Source organism: Saimiri boliviensis, chromosome 1, assembly GCF_048565385.1.
Source record: "Saimiri boliviensis isolate mSaiBol1 chromosome 1, mSaiBol1.pri, whole genome shotgun sequence".
Lineage (NCBI taxonomy): Eukaryota > Metazoa > Chordata > Mammalia > Primates > Cebidae > Saimiri > Saimiri boliviensis.
Genome location: NC_133449.1, coordinates 266,730,304 through 266,746,299, shown reverse-complemented (window position 1 = coordinate 266,746,299; position 15,996 = coordinate 266,730,304). Strand labels below are relative to the sequence as shown.

General features: G+C 37.0%; 1 protein-coding gene across 1 annotated transcript in view; it reads left to right on the top strand.

Annotated features, from left to right (window-relative positions):
- Positions 1–15,996, top strand: part of LOC101044492 (sperm flagellar protein 2) — a 205,616-nt gene that overhangs the window by 138,187 nt on the left and 51,433 nt on the right. Inside the window, exons 24-26 of the mRNA XM_003925929.4 lie at positions 4,397–4,534; positions 10,695–10,846; positions 14,637–14,817. Of these exons, the coding sequence (XP_003925978.2) occupies positions 4,397–4,534; positions 10,695–10,846; positions 14,637–14,817 (471 nt within the window). The remainder of the gene's footprint in view (positions 1–4,396; positions 4,535–10,694; positions 10,847–14,636; positions 14,818–15,996) is intronic.

The window sequence follows — 15,996 nt, the reverse complement described above, 5'->3', positions numbered from 1 at the left end:
TGAAACACATCCCATGTTCATGGATGAGTAGAATCAAGATTGTGAAAATGATCATACTGCCAAAAGCCATCTACAAATTCAATGCAATCCCCATCAAAATACCACCAACATTCTTAACAGAATTAGAAAAAACAATTCTAAAATTCATATGGAACCAAAAAAGAGCCTGCATAGCCAAAGCAAGACTAAGGAAAAATAACAAATCTGAAAGGATCACACTACCAGATTTCAAACTATACTATAAGGCCATAGTCACCAAAACAGCATGATACTGATATAAAACTAGGCACATAGACCAATGAAACAGAATAGAGAACCCAGAAATCAACCCAAATACTTACAGCCAAGTGATCTTTGACAAAGCAAACAGAAAGATAAAGTGGGGAAAGAACATCCTATTCAACAAATGGTGTTGGCATAATTGGCTAGCCACATATAGGAGAATGAAACTGGATCTTCATCTCTCACCTTACACAAAAACCAACTCAAGATGGATTAAAGATTTAAACCTAATACCTGAAACTATAAAAATTCTACAAGATAACATTGGAAGAACCCTTCTAGACATTGGCTTAGGCAAAGATTTTATGACCAAGAACCCAAAAGCAAATGCAATAAAAACAAAGATAAATAGCTGAGACCTAATTAAACCAAAGAGCTTTTGCATGGCAAATGGACAATCAGCAGAGTAAACACAACCCACAGAGTGAGAGAAAATTTTCGCAGTCTGTACATCTGACAAAAGACTAATATCCAGAAGCTACAATGAACTCAAACAAATCAGCAAGAAAAAAAATCTGATCAAAAAGTGGGCTAAGGATATGAACAGACAATTCTCAAAAGAAGATACACAAATGGGCAACAAACATATGAAAAAATGCTCAACATCTCTAATGATCAGGGAAATTCAAATCAAAACCACAATGTGATATCACCTTACTCCTGCAAGAATGGCCATAATCAAAAAATCAGAAAATAGTAGATGTTGGTGAGGATGTGGTGATCAGGGCACACTTCTATGCTGCTGATGGGAATGTAAACTAGTACAGACACTATGGAAAACAGTGTGGAGATTCCTTAAAGAACTAAAAGTAGAAATACCATTAGATCCTGCAATCCTACTATTGAGTATCTACCCAGAGGAAAAGTAGTCATTATCTGAAAAAGATAACTTGCACATATATGTTTACAGCAGCACAATTCACAATTGCAAAATCATGGAACCAACCCAAACACTCATCAATCAATGAGTGGATAAAGAAACTATGGTGTATATATACATATGTATATGTATATATACACACATACACACACATACATATATGTGGTACATATATATGTGGTATACATATAACATATGTTTATTCCATAATATCTATAGATATACACATATAGATATATATCTATATATATGTGTGTGTATATATAGCTATATGTATATATAGATAGATAGATAGATATGATGGAATACTACTCAGCCATAAAAAGGAATGAATTCATAGTATTTGCAGTGAGCTGGATGAGATTGGAGACTATTATTCTAAGTGAAGTAACTCAGGAATGGAAAATTAAACATTGTATGTTTTCACTGATATGTGGGAACCAAGCTATGAGGATGCAAAGGCATGAGAATGATACAATGGACTTTGGGGACTTGGGAGGAAGAGTGGGAAGGGGGCGAGTGATAACAGACTGCAAATGTGTTGCAGTGTGTACTGCTTGGGTGATGGGTACACCAAAAATCTTACAAATCACCGCTAAAGAACTTATTCATGTAACCAAATACCACCTGAACTCCAATAATTTATGAAAAAATTTTAAAAAATTAATTAATTAAAAATATATAAATATTTGATAAGCACAAGTTAGTACTTATTGAATGCCTGACAGAGCATTTGTGGAAACCCCATGAAGATATCAAGATCAGCTCTAAAATAATAGTGTATTGTTCTGATACTGAGCATATTGCAATAAAAATGGCTTGTGATATTTTCATTTCATGTGCAGCCTCTACAAGGTAACAAACCAAAATGCAAAGATAAGAGTTCAAAAACAAAGTATTCCATAAACACGAAGGGTCACAGAAATGAAATTCACTGTTGGCATCAAATTGCTTGCCTTCAAATTTCTGACTCTACCACACGGAAACTATAGGCAAGGAACTTAACCTGTCTGTGTCTCAATGGTCTTATCAGAAACCTACTTACTGTGGGGATTAGGAGGCAATCAATGAAATGCAGTAGTCCCCAACCTTTTTGGCACCAGGGACCAGTTTCGTGGAAGACAGTTTTTCCACAGATATTGGTGAGGGGGATGGTTTTGAGATGAAACTGTTCCATCTCATCATGAGGTATTAGATTCTCATAAGGAACACACAATCTACATCTCTCATATTCATAGTTTACAGTAGGATTCAGGCTCCTATGAGAATCTAATGTCGCTGCTGATCTGATAAGAGGTGGAGCTCAAGGGGTAATGCTCACTTGCCCACCACTCACCTGCTGTGTGGCCCAGTTCCTAACAAGCCATCAACAGGTACCAGCTCACAGCCCAGGGGTTGGGGAGCCCTCATGTAATGCATTTAACATGATTCTCAACACATAATAAATGTTCAGTGAATTATTATTTTTTGAGATGGACTTTCACTCTTGTTGCCCAGGCTGGAGTGCAGTGCAGGATCTCGGCTCACCACAACCTCCACCTCTCAGGTTCAAGCGATTCTCCTGTCTCAGCATCCCAAGTAGCTGGGATTATAGGCATGCGCCTACATGCCCAGCTAATTTTTTGTATTTTTAGTAGAGACAGGATTTCTCCATGTTGATCAGGCTGGTCTCTACTCCCAATCTCAGGTGATTCACCTGCCTTGGCCTCCCAAAGTGCTGGGATTACAGGTGTGAGCCATCGCACTCAGTGAATTATTATTAAGTTTTTTTGAGGAAGGATCTCACTCTGTCACCCAGGCTGGTATGATATGATCATGGCTCATTGCAGCCTTAAACCCTTGGGCTCAAGAATCTTCCCATCTCAGCCTCCTGAGTAGCCAGGACTACAGACATGTGCCACTATGCCTGGCTAAGTTTTTATTTTTTAATTTTTTTGTAGAGATGGTGGTTTTGCCATTTTGACCAGGCTGGTCTTGAACTCCTGATCTCAAATGACCCTCCTGCCTCAGAATCCCAAAGTGTTGGGATTACAGGCATGAGCCACCACTCCTGGACTCAATGAATTGTTTTTATTGCAAAAACTGTCAATTTTTATTGAACTGTATACGTTTCATTGATGGGATATTTTATTAAATAATAAATATTTCATTGCTATGAATAAGATTATAATTATTATTTTTATTAATTGGGGGAATTATTGCATGTGCTTTATATGTACCAGGTAATTTTTTCTACATAACATATCCAAAAGGTAAGTAGTATGATGCCCATTTTACAGATAAAGTAACTGAAGCCTAATATAGTAGTACATATTATTCAAGACCACAGGTTTATATTCTGGCTCCACCACTTACTCTTTGTGTGACCTTAGAAAGTAACTTTTCTGTGACTCAGTTTCCTCATCTGCAAAATGAAGATAATAATAGTACCTAGCTAAGGTTTTTGTGATGTATTCAATGAGTCAACACAAGCATACTGACTTATGTTCTGACACATAGATAAACACAGAAAGGACTCTACATGATGACCAGTTATTTTTATTATACATAAATTATTAAATATATACATAATTTATTATGTTATATTCAAAATCATAATATAAATGCATGAATATAGTTCATTATTATGTGTACATATATAAATAGTATGTTATAAATTATTATATTTGTATTTATTATCTTTATTATTGCCCAATAGCCAGCAAGGGCAATCTCTTTACTAGTATCTCTTTAATACAAAGAGATACCGATAAAGTACTGCTATTACTTTTGGATCACCCCATTAAGCTCAGATAACATTTTTTGGTGAACAATATGTCCCATCTGTAGTATTAATTCACAAGTTTATGCCCCTGGTTTAAATTCAGCTGTGTATTGTTTTCCACCAACAATATGCCATTTCACCAAAAAAATTCACTGAAAGGACTTTCTCAACACATTTTTGGGGAAGGATTAAAACACATAAAATATAGCCATTCATGAATAAAGTCAAACATAGTGGATCTGTGGTAGACATAGACATATAATGTGGTGAGGTGCTCTTTAAATGGGAGGGAGTGACAGAATAGAGGCAAAATGAATATTGGTTGAATGAGCACATACAATACAGGAGTGCATTCTGTGTAAAATTTCTTTAGACACATTTTTAAGAGAGAAAAAGATTTCAGTTTTATTGCACCTAGGTGATTTAAGCAGTGATCTAATGCATAGCCACGATGCCTGTTTTCTGTTCAGGATCTGCGAGACCGCCTGTGGGACATTTGTGACGCCCGGAAGGAAGAGGCAGAGCAGGAGCGGCTTGACGTCATTAACCAGAGCTGGTTACAGGACACTCTTGGAATAACAGTGAACCATTTCTTTTCCTTGATGCAGGTAAGAACAGCTGGTCACAATGACGCAGGTGCTTCCCTTCACAGCCTCATCCCTCAGTCCCTCATATGACACTTTCTTGGGAATATGAGAGGTCTGTTCAGTGCTCAGTTTGGTCATAGCGCTATGCCTAGTATGAGCTCCAACTCACCAAGAAAGCTAGCTGAAATAACACATTTTGGTCTAGGCCAAATATGCACACAGACTGGAAACATCCCAAACAACTACCCACCAGCTTTGCTTCAGGTGGCCTAGATATGTAGAAAGCCACAGTAGAAATAGTGTCTAGAATTGAGTTCTTTACCCCACCAAACTCTCAAAGCAGACCCTTAAGTGGTCAAAGAAAGCCCAGGAAAGCAGCCCAGCCACAACAAACATAGGTAAGATCTGACCAGGGAGACACCTGATTCCTGAAAATAAAAATTTTTCCAATACTGGACTAGAAAACAGACCATAGTGAGTGCAACCCAAATAACTTATATTTGCAGCATATTAAGTTTTTAAAAATTGCACAAGGCAAGATTGGAAGACAGGTGCTGATTTTATTCTGCTACTATTGCCAGCAATAGGGGAGAATGTACAAACCCAGCTCTACCAAGACAAAGGGCTAGAGAGTTTTTAAGAACTGGGGTAGGCTACAGGGTATGGATCATAGGCCAAATGTGTTTGCCAATTGATACTACCGGAAGGAAAAGTCAGCTTTCTACTGTCTTCGTCATGGGAGGTAGTTTTAGGACTTTGAGCAATGCACCTAGTGAAGTTAGGCTCCTACTGTCACAGGGGAACTGGGAGACAGAGGCACTGTCCTTCTGAATGATTACAAAGAGATGGTTTTTAGGTCCTTGAGAAAGACATTCTTTCCTGGGTTGTACAACTGGTAGGAGGCTTTTGAAAAGATTGACATCTCAAAGGAACAGTGAAAGGATTTACAATTTCAAATTTTCTTAAAGCAAATGCTCTAACAAAAAGAAGGTCAAGTCCTAGAGTCATGAAGCAGCTTGTCTAACTTGAGTCAAGCTGAAGGGAATATTAAAGCTGTTTTCGTTCAAGCTGTGTGTACATGAGTATTTTTTCCTACAATAATAGACGTGAGAATAGAAAATGGAAAAGTGCACATTTCTAGTCTTCAGTTGATTAACTTAAAGAGATACTGTAGGAAATGAGAATACTTATCTGGCAGTCCCTACAGCTAGTGGATAATAGGTTTCAGTAAATATTTTTTCATCAAAGGACCAATACATGCCAGTACTTGCAGATTTCAAAGGGAGCATTCATGGTTCAGACATAGGCCAGACCACAGAAGGTCTGAAATATCAGCAGAAACCTGAGAGGCAACAGCAGCCCCTCAGGTGGGAGGTTTCAAGAAGTGAGGATACCAGGACAGTGAAGACCTTATGCAGCCATGTTAGGAAACTGGATGGGAATGAGAAGATGGAGTTAGAAAGATGTTGTCTAAAGCAGAGGACAAAGCCAGGCCATGACCAAGAGGACAGATTCACATGACATGGGTTATATGCAAAGATTGAAGTGAGATGCCTAAGCAGCCTAGACCAGTCTGAATAGCGTCCCTACGACATTGGTTTCGGCAAGCAAAAATCAAATATTACAAACAGTTGTATCAAAAGCTTATGGTAGAAATAGCTGAAAACCAATGATGAAGGCATAGAGAATGGATAATTTTTGTGAATCATTCTTGATTCAGAGCAATACATACCTCCTTTGGAAATGGTATATGACTCTTATTTCAACAATCCCTAGATATAGGACTTTTTATCTTGAGAAACTGAACCAACATCTAAGATCAACAAGGAATAAAGAGGAAAAATCAGCAAATAAAAGCTAACATTTATTAAGTTCTTACTATGTACATGCCAGGCACCATTCTAAAGATGTTCATGTAGAATACATTAAAACTTCACAACAAGCTTTCACACTTGTCACCCAGGCTGGAGCACGATGGCACCATCTCAGCTCACTGCAACCTCCACCTCCCAGGTTCAAGCAATTCTCCTGGCTCAGCCTCCCAAATAGCTGGAATTACAAGTACCCACCACCATACCTGGCTAATTTTTGTATTTTTAACAAAGACAAGGTTTTGCCATGTTGGTCAGGCTGGTCTAGAACTCCTGACCTCAAGTGATACACCTGCCTTGGCCTCCCAAAGTGCTGGGAATACAGGTGTGAGTCACTGCACCCAACCTGCTGTAAGTTCTATTATCTTCATTTTGCAAATGAGGAAATTGAGACAAACACAAGTGAAACAATTTGTCCATCTACTTCAAAGCCAATACAGTAGCTCCCCCTTCTCCTTGGTTTGTTTTCCATAGTTTGTTACCCACAGTCTTAAAATATTACATGGAAATTCCCACAAATCAATAATTCATGTTTTAAATTATGCTCCATTCTGAGTAGTGTAATGAAGTCTCACACTGTTTCAATCTGTCTGGCTCAGAAGGTGAATCATCCCTGTGTCTAGTCTAGTGTATCCATGCTGTAGATGCTCCTGCCCATCTGTTAGTTACTTAGTAGCCAATTTAGTTATCAGATGAAAAAATCATAGGGCATATAATGTTTGGGACTATCCAAAGTTTCATGCATCCACTGGGGGTCTTGAAACTTAACCCCCATGGAGAAGGGAGTGTCTACTTATTTCTAACCACTGCTTCATTGTTCAAATAGTTGTAAGTTTGCCACATAGAACAGAGGAGAGAGCCTTATTTTGCACTGATCAATAGGATCCTATAAAAACCAAGGGTGGAAATTACAAAAGAGGAGGTTTCAATTCAGTATTTACAGAATGAGCCTAATGAACAGGCCATCAAGTAACAAACTTTTGAGGCAATGAGCTTTTTGTCCAGGAGGCTCAAAAGCAGAAGTTTGCACAGGTTTTGGAGGACTGGTGGAAAGTATGCTAGAGAAAGTCTTCAAGAATCTATGGTATTGGGTAACAGCTAAAATAAATGTTTCCCAAAGTGGGCTCCATAGACATTAGTCCAAGATGTTTCACAAAACGACTCAGACTCTCTGATCAAATGACTTTGAGAAGTGCTACACACTCTATCCTTCTTCCCTCTCTTTGGAGGATTGATAAGTGTATCAACATATTTAGACATCAAAATGCCCTTCAGTAAGAGACGTGCCGGGGGAACATTCCCGTGTGAGACTCCCAAGTAAGAAGATCCTTTTTCTATGTTAACCCATTATTTCTACACTATTTGACCTTGAAAAGTTATTTGTTTCTTCTCCAACAAGGTACTCATTAACTCTCTATAGGACAGGTTTTCTACAAAATGTGTTTTACGAAATGCTGTCCTAGATGATTTCTGAAATTCCTTTTAAATCTAAGATTCTGTCACAATGAAATATTGTTTACTAGTTATCATAAATGTGAGAGGAATTTTGATTAATTCTGCCTTTATGAAAATCTTGGATATAGTATGGCATCTTATTCAGATTTAGTTAATTAAATTATTCCAGCTAAAAATAAATTAATATTTTTATAAGATAATCACTATAATGTGGTAAGCCTAAGGCACAGATGACAGCACTGTCCCAAATACCAATTGTATAAAATAAGCTTTACTAAACCTAATAATTATTAGTTTAGTTCTCTAAGTTAAGGAAGAAATAATTTCCTAATTTCCAAATTTATTTACCAAATAATACAATACTATGCTTTAATGACTAATAATTTGTATAACCTCAACAAACTTATATAAAATTCTCCAAAGTTATTTGTCAATATTCAGTTTGTACAAATTGGGTTTATACTTGATTCTATTTACCATAAATGTGGCATTGTGCAAGTTCTCATAAGTATAATTTACAATACTCATTTTTCTCCTCTGTTTTCCCAAACCTAAACATGACAGATGCAAACACTTTTTGTCAAATTGTAGAATGTGTTCATACATGAATATTTTAAAACTTAATTTGGTAGCTTTGCAAGGAATGAGAAAAAGTTTAGTTTTTCTGGTCATTCCAAAATGCTAGTTTAAAAAACTACTTAAATATTTATTTACGTTTAAAATCCAAGGATACCATTAAAAATGTTCTATAGTTGGGCAAGGTGGCTCACACCTGTAATCCCAGCACTTTGAGAGGCCAAGGCAGGCAGATCACAAGGTCAAGAGTTCAAGATCATACTGGCCAACATGATGAAACCTCATTTCTACTGAAAAAATATATATATATTAGTTGTGCATGGTAGCTCATTCCTGTAATCCCAGCTACTTGGTAGGCTGAGGTAGGAGAATTGCTTGAACCAGTACCCAGGAGGCAGAAGTTGCAGTGAGCCAAGATCACACCACTGCACTCCAGCCTGGGTTACAGAGTGAGACTCCATCTCAAAAAAAAAAAAAAGAAGAAGAAGGAAAAGAGAAAAGAGAAAAAATTGTTCTATAATGTGAAGCAAGACATAAATAGTACTTTTATTTTTTAACTACTTAGATTCAAGTTCACCAAATTAATTTCTTCCTGTTTCAGTCATTTAGCTAGAAAAGTTGAATAGTACAGAAAACAGCTTTTCTGAAGCAATTTGGCTTACCCTTTTCTATATCAAACACAGACTTATTGAAACTGTTCTTGTCTTTTAGTATAGACTACAACAAAAAAAAACACAGACATTTGTTTGTTTTAAACCGTGAACGTGGCAGTAAGAGAATATTTCTTGATGTTTTATGAAATAAGTGGCTACATAATTGTTTGATAAATGTAGGGATCCTTTTGTAAATATCTTTGAGTTTGGTTACATAAGGCTTTGAAAATTAGGTCAATTTTGTTTTTCTTTTTAAAAAGATGCTTTCTGTAATTAACTAGATATCATGGAACACATCTGTATAAGAAGCTTCAATATTTAGGCCCTCGGGTACTGATTTAAGTAGTCCAGCTGGCTAAAGCAAAGTCTGGAGGTCATGTTTACACTAACAAAGAGAATCACAGATATGCACCATATTGTCATAAACCCAATGGGAGACGAGGTTGAAAAAAATCACATTCTACATTTGTGCTTTTGGAACTGTGCGCAGTCTCACCATGTACACACTTCAGCATATGCATACCACAAAAGAAAATGACATGTGCTGACAGGAAGTCACAACAAGGGAATGACTGATGCTCACCTTACCACCAGCTCCTCTGGGTTGCTCCATTTTTCACAAGGTACTTACTGGCAATGCAAACAGAAGTGTTTAGCTGTGAGCACTAGAGGAACTGAATTCTCTCTCTTCTCCACATATTGAATAAGAAAAAAAAATTGTGGAAAGAGAACTATTCATTAAAACTTTATGTTGCCAGGAGGGGCAGCTCACCTCTGTAATCCCAGCACTTTGGGAGGCCAAGGCGGGCAGATCACCTGAGATCAGGAGTTCGAAACCAGCCTCGACAACATGGTGAAACTCTGTCTCTACTAAATACACAAAAATTAGGCAGGCATGGTGGCTGGTGCCTATAATCCCAGCTACTCAGCAGGCTGAGGCAGGAGAATCACTTGAACCAGGAGGTGGAGGTTGCAGTGAGCTGAGACCACACCACTGCATTCCAGCCTGAGCAATAGAGTAAGGCTCTGTCAAAAAAAAAAAAAAAAAAAAAAAAAAAAAAAAAAAAAACTTTAACTTTATGTTACCCTTTGTTGTTTCTCCATATCTCAGTTCAATTGCTCTAGTGAGCTGATTGAACCTAGTGTTTTGTGTGTGTGTGTATTTGTATTTTGTATTTGTACATATAGTATTTTTGGTACCTTCCAAATCAACTAATATGCTACCTTTGACAAAGAACTTTGCTACTGTAGTTTGCTACTGTATTGGCTGACTGAATTCCTAATTCAATACACAGGAATTCCTAATGTTAAAATAATGAATAATATGCACTACTTCAAACATCATACATCCTGTAACTGTTTGTCACAATGTCAAGAGGCATAGAAAAGTCGTTCTGTTAAGTTGAATCATGTTCAGTAAATACAGAGAATACAAAGTCACTAATTATTTTTAATTTTAATGAAAATCTTAGATGTATACTTATAACCAATGCTCCTTCTTAATTTCGAGAAAATTATTTTCAATCTAAATGTTTTCAAAATAGCGCTTTCAGAAGCTTCTATCAGAAATATGTACAGATCAGCTTGTCCTTTCTTGTATATTAACATTCACATTTGCTATTAAAGGCAGAATTGAACCGTTTTCAAGATACGAAGAGACTCCTTCAAGATTATTACCGGGGAATGGAAAATAAAATCCCAGTAGAGGACAATAAGAAATTTACTCGAATCCCTTTGGTTCAACTGGATAATAAAGACAATTCCGAAAGCCAACTTAGGTAAGGCAGACTATTATATCACACGTAATTGTTTTCAACATAAAGCATTGTGATTTAAAATAATAAAAATCACACCACTAGTAAAAATCATACTCCTTTATCTGCAAATCCAAGGTACAAAAACGCTCTAGTAACTTATCATGGTTTTCTTTTAAAGTTAGTATGTCATTGACTTAAGACTACTAACATATGTTATTCAATTTATAGGGAATATTTACTCATTTTGTTGCAAAGATAAAATGCATTTTATAATGGAGTCATCCCATAGACTCTGCAGGTGGTATTAGGGAGTATATGGTATACTCAGATTCTGAATTCTGAAGCACTTTTGACCCCAGTGGTTTCTGGTAAGAAATTATGATCCTCTAACACTTTTATGAAAGGACCAAAGTAGGGGTGTGTGTGGTGGGGGGCGGTGTACATATTGTATTATATAAATGAAAATGGAAGATATTTGGGGCCTTCTTTTATAGGTGAAGACATTGAGAAACAGTAAAGTCTCAGTAGTATGTGATAATGACCTTACGAGAGTGACTGAAAGACTTATTAATAGTCTAACATCAGATTTCTGCCAAAAATAAACTTGGTGATGGGATAAAAGACAAATTTTATCTTCAGCCAAGCAAATCCTGTGTAATATAAGAGTCTATAAGTCACTGTTTTTGTAGATCCAGTGGGGTAGGGGTAAGAGAAAGGCAAGATCCCAAACTCGTGAGAAGCTCTGAACAGACAGAAAAATGTCTTCGAGACATGGTAGTTAGGAGTGGTTCCAATTTTTGTGGCATGGTTTCCAACTATAAAACATTAAGAGAGGTAAAAGTAAGAATTGAAATCAAGGCAATTAAAAAATAGAAATCAAAATCCTTAAAAATTAAATGAATTTTTTTGTTCCTTTTTCTTTCTTTTTTTAAATTGCATTTTAAGGTTTTGGGGTACATGTGAAGAACATGCAAGATTGTTGCATAGGTACACACATGGCAGTGTGATTTTCTGCCTTCCTCCCCTTCACCTATATCTGGCATTTCTCCCCATGTAGTGAAGAATTAAAACAATTCTTTTTAATAATCAGTAGGCAGGTGATAAGAAACAAAAAAACATTATATCAGATATGAGGAGGGGAAAGAGAAAGATTTAAAAAATAATATAAAGGCACTTAAATAAAAATAATATAAAGGCAAGTTAAATTTAAATCTCCAAGGAGATGTGTATTTCATGTGAAAGGCAGTGTACTATATTTTTACAAGTTTGCTCAATCAATGCAGGTGTCAGGAGCTGCACAAACTAAATGGAGGATAACGTATATATTTTGAAGTAAGACAGGTCTGGTTTGAATCCTGGTTCTGTTACTCAATCACTGTATGTAAATAAGGCAATTTATTCTTGTCAAGTTCACTCCATCTCTCTTCAGTCTCAGTTTCGTTATCTGTAAAGGAGAGTTGTTGTGAAGATTACGGAAAATAGAATCTACAAAGCATTTAGTACCATATCATGGTATCAGAATATGAAACTGAGTCCCAATAACTCTCAATAAATGCTGATTATTACCTATTGCATGTTCCCTATTTGTTTCCTTTACTCACCCTTGTTCCAAAAAGGATTCGAGATGGCCTGAACGTAATATTTTATGCAGTGATCCAAAGCCCACTTCTGTTCTTTCCTGGCTTTTTCCATCTACCCTCATCACATCCCTGTCAGGCCCATGTGTACACAAGAATATCTAAGAGTAAGAATGTGTCCCCTCTTTTTTACACATATAGAAGGAAAATGTTCAGCAAGCTGTGGAAAAAGAACTTTGAGATTAAAAACAATTTAAAAATTTTCAAAGGCAATATGAACCACTAGAACCATCAAAAGAGGCCAGATTTCAATGTCTAGAATGGCAGTACATTCTGTTCCTAGCAGATAATAGCAAGTTGGGCATAATGGGGAAGCTGTTAATGTTGGTTAGTAGAATGAAACTAACAAAAGAACAGCCAGTTCTTATTTCCTGCAAATAACTCTGCACCAGTCTCAGCCTCAAACCACAGCTTTGGGTACCTACTGGAACTATCAGTCAATCAGTATATCAACCAACCAACCAATCAACTTGTCATATATAAAGGGAAACAAAAACAGTGTTAAACATTTTCATATATTTTGTCTACTTTGTTCCTCCCAACAACTCTATAGCAATAATAATATTAGAAGTGGTATAGTATGATTATTCACAATGATGGTAATAACTAATAATTAGTTGATAATGAATACTTCTCATAATAATTATGTTTGTATTATTCTAGGAGGAACTGAACCTCATAAAATCAAGTGACATGCTCAAGTTCATACCTACTAATAGTGAGGGAGCTACCTAGACCAGTGTCTTTTCCAGTAAATAAATTCTAAATGCAAATTCTTTTGCTAACTGATATGCTACTACTTTGCTGTCCTCCAAAGCAAGATGTTGAAAAATACATATTGTACTGTATTAAACATCTAGAGATGATCACACAAGCCTTACCCTAACCTACTGAACACAGGAATCACAGTCAAACTGGAGTGACAGTGATTTAGCCTCTTTTGATCATTAAAATATAATTTAATTTGTGTGTAGATGAGTAGCAGATCTTCAATACACTGCCTTTTCAGGCACAGTAGACTGTGGTCTACCTGTGACAGGACCATATGACTAATACTAATATGAGGTCTTAAAGGGGCTACTGCACAGAGGCAGCTATTTCAAGCACTTTAAGAATCAGAGTGCCAAGTTCAAGAAACCTTTTCTGATGCTTCAAAACCTTGCCTGATGCTTCAAAGCAAGCTATTTGTGGAGTTTACAATCATCTTTCTGAATCACTGCTCTATTCTCCAGCAACTTGAGTCTACAAAACCAAATGCTTGTTCCTAGCTTACTGTGTCTGACTCTTCTCCTCTAGTTTCAACAAAGTCATCCTTGGAGCTGCTTTGTTCTCATTTCTTCCCCAAGCTGATAACCCTTTGCACTTTCTATTACTAAAGCGGGGTCCCAGTTACAAAAAGCATTCTACCTTGTAGATCTTTCTCTGCTTCTGTTAACCTTTGAGATCCTGGGATCCTTCTGGGTTAAGATATTCCCAGAGGCAGCTTAAAAATTTCCACACAGGAGCAGCAATAAGGGAAGAGGGAGGGAGCGCTTAACTTTGTGTTCCCCCACCACTTTATAAAACAAAGAAAACTTTTTGGGGGGTGGTGCTGTCAACTACCCCACCCACCATCAAAACTTAGCTGCTTCTGTGCAGTAGCCCCTTTCAGACCTCACATTAGTATCTGTCATGTGCTACTGTCAGAAGAGATTAGGGGTGTTCAATGTGAGATGGCCATGGACAGACATGTCCTATCTTCAGCTGTGCCCTTCGGGATGCCAAATGATACTTTTCACCTTAGAGAAGTGATGCCCACTTTTGCTTGGTTTGTTGACTGACTTTTTTATTTATCTTTCATCAGAAGTGTGTGCTGTGGGACAAATTCCAAAGTTGCATTTCTTTATAATGGCCATTGTCTAATCCTCTGTTTTATAATTATTGAGAATTAAGCCTGAAAAGTATGTTTTGTTATTGTTCATTTTGAGTCTCTTCTTATTAACAGGACATTCTAGACCACAAAAATTTGAATGCTGTCTTTTATAATCTTTTCTTCATTAAAATAATTCTTCCAGGAAAACTTTGAAAATTAAGATTAAACCAAGACAGTAACATTTACAAAGTAACATGGTCACAAAAATAGAATTCTGTTAAGCAAAATATTTATATCCCTTTTGCTTGTTTGTTTCCTAAAGAATTCCTCTAGTTCCTCGAACGTCCATTTCTCTGGAAACAGTTACGCCCAAACCAAAAACAAAATCAGTACTGAAGGGTAAGATGGATAACTCCCTAGAAAACGTAGAATCCAACTTTGAGGCCGATGAGAGGCTGGTCATGGACACCTGGCAGCAGGCTTCTTTAGCAGTATCTCACATGGTAAGCAGTGCTCGTTATATTTCCTGTTTGTAATACCCACTCACTAAGGACTAAGGTTGGTAATATGCTGTAAGTTGCAAATTTGCACAACATTCTCAAACACTGTATAAAGTTAAACCTTCAAAGCATTTTTTTTTCTGAAAGAAATAAAAAGAGAAATGTGATTCAGTCAATACATGTTTGAGATCACGAAACAAATGAACCAACACTTTGATTATTTTCTGTGCTGGGCTCAGGTTCCAAGAGCAGGGCCTAAAGGCAGTCAGGAAATGTTAATGAGGTGGGTCAAGTGTAAGACAATCAGGAGGGATGGGTCTGAGGCCAAGCAGAAGTCACACCCCTGTTTGCAGGTGCAAATGCAGTTGCCACTTAAGAATGAGGTCTCACGTGGCCAGATTTTCCAATTTTCTAAGAAAAGCCAGACATTCAGATTTTTATTTAAAACTACTAATTTTAGTATGTAAGAAATGAAATAAAAAAAATTTTAAAAATATTCTGCAGAGCCAAGCAAATCACACATCTGGCCTCTAGGGCTCTAGTTGGCAACCTCTCTGCTAGGCATTTTTTCTAAGTCACCTATGGGGTAAGTAGTAGTATTATCCGATTTACGGTGGAGAATTAAGGTTCAGAAAGGCCAAGAAACTTGCCCAGATTCTCCTAGCAGGTAAATGTCCAAATGAAATTTGAACCTTGGTCTCTATGACTTCAAAGCTTATACCTAAATCAAAAGGTAAAGGGGAGGCATACACTTAACTTTAAGCAGAAGTGTTACACCATGCAGAAGATACACCCAGAGTTTAACTCAGATGATCAATTGCTATTCCCTCATCTGCCAGGTCCTGGGTCCACCAGGATGTTTTCTCTTTTCACTCCATGCCAAGTCTTCTTTGAGTTTCCACGAAATATCAGTCAAACAGAAAGCAGTGTCAACTTTCCAAAAGATTTTGTGAAAGACGTAGAAGAGAACCTTGCATCGCACATCTCACAGCAAACGAAATTTCCAACTGGGCACACTTTCCAAGTCCCTTCTTGGCCTCTCTGCTTCCGGGCTTCTTTTTTTCTGACCTTCTCGTTCAAGCAGCCTCAGTGTTTCCTTTTTTTTCTCTCTCTCTTTTCTCCTCCCCACTTCTTTCTTTTTTGCCTCTCAGGAGTAATAATGACTCTTCTCATTGTTTTGCT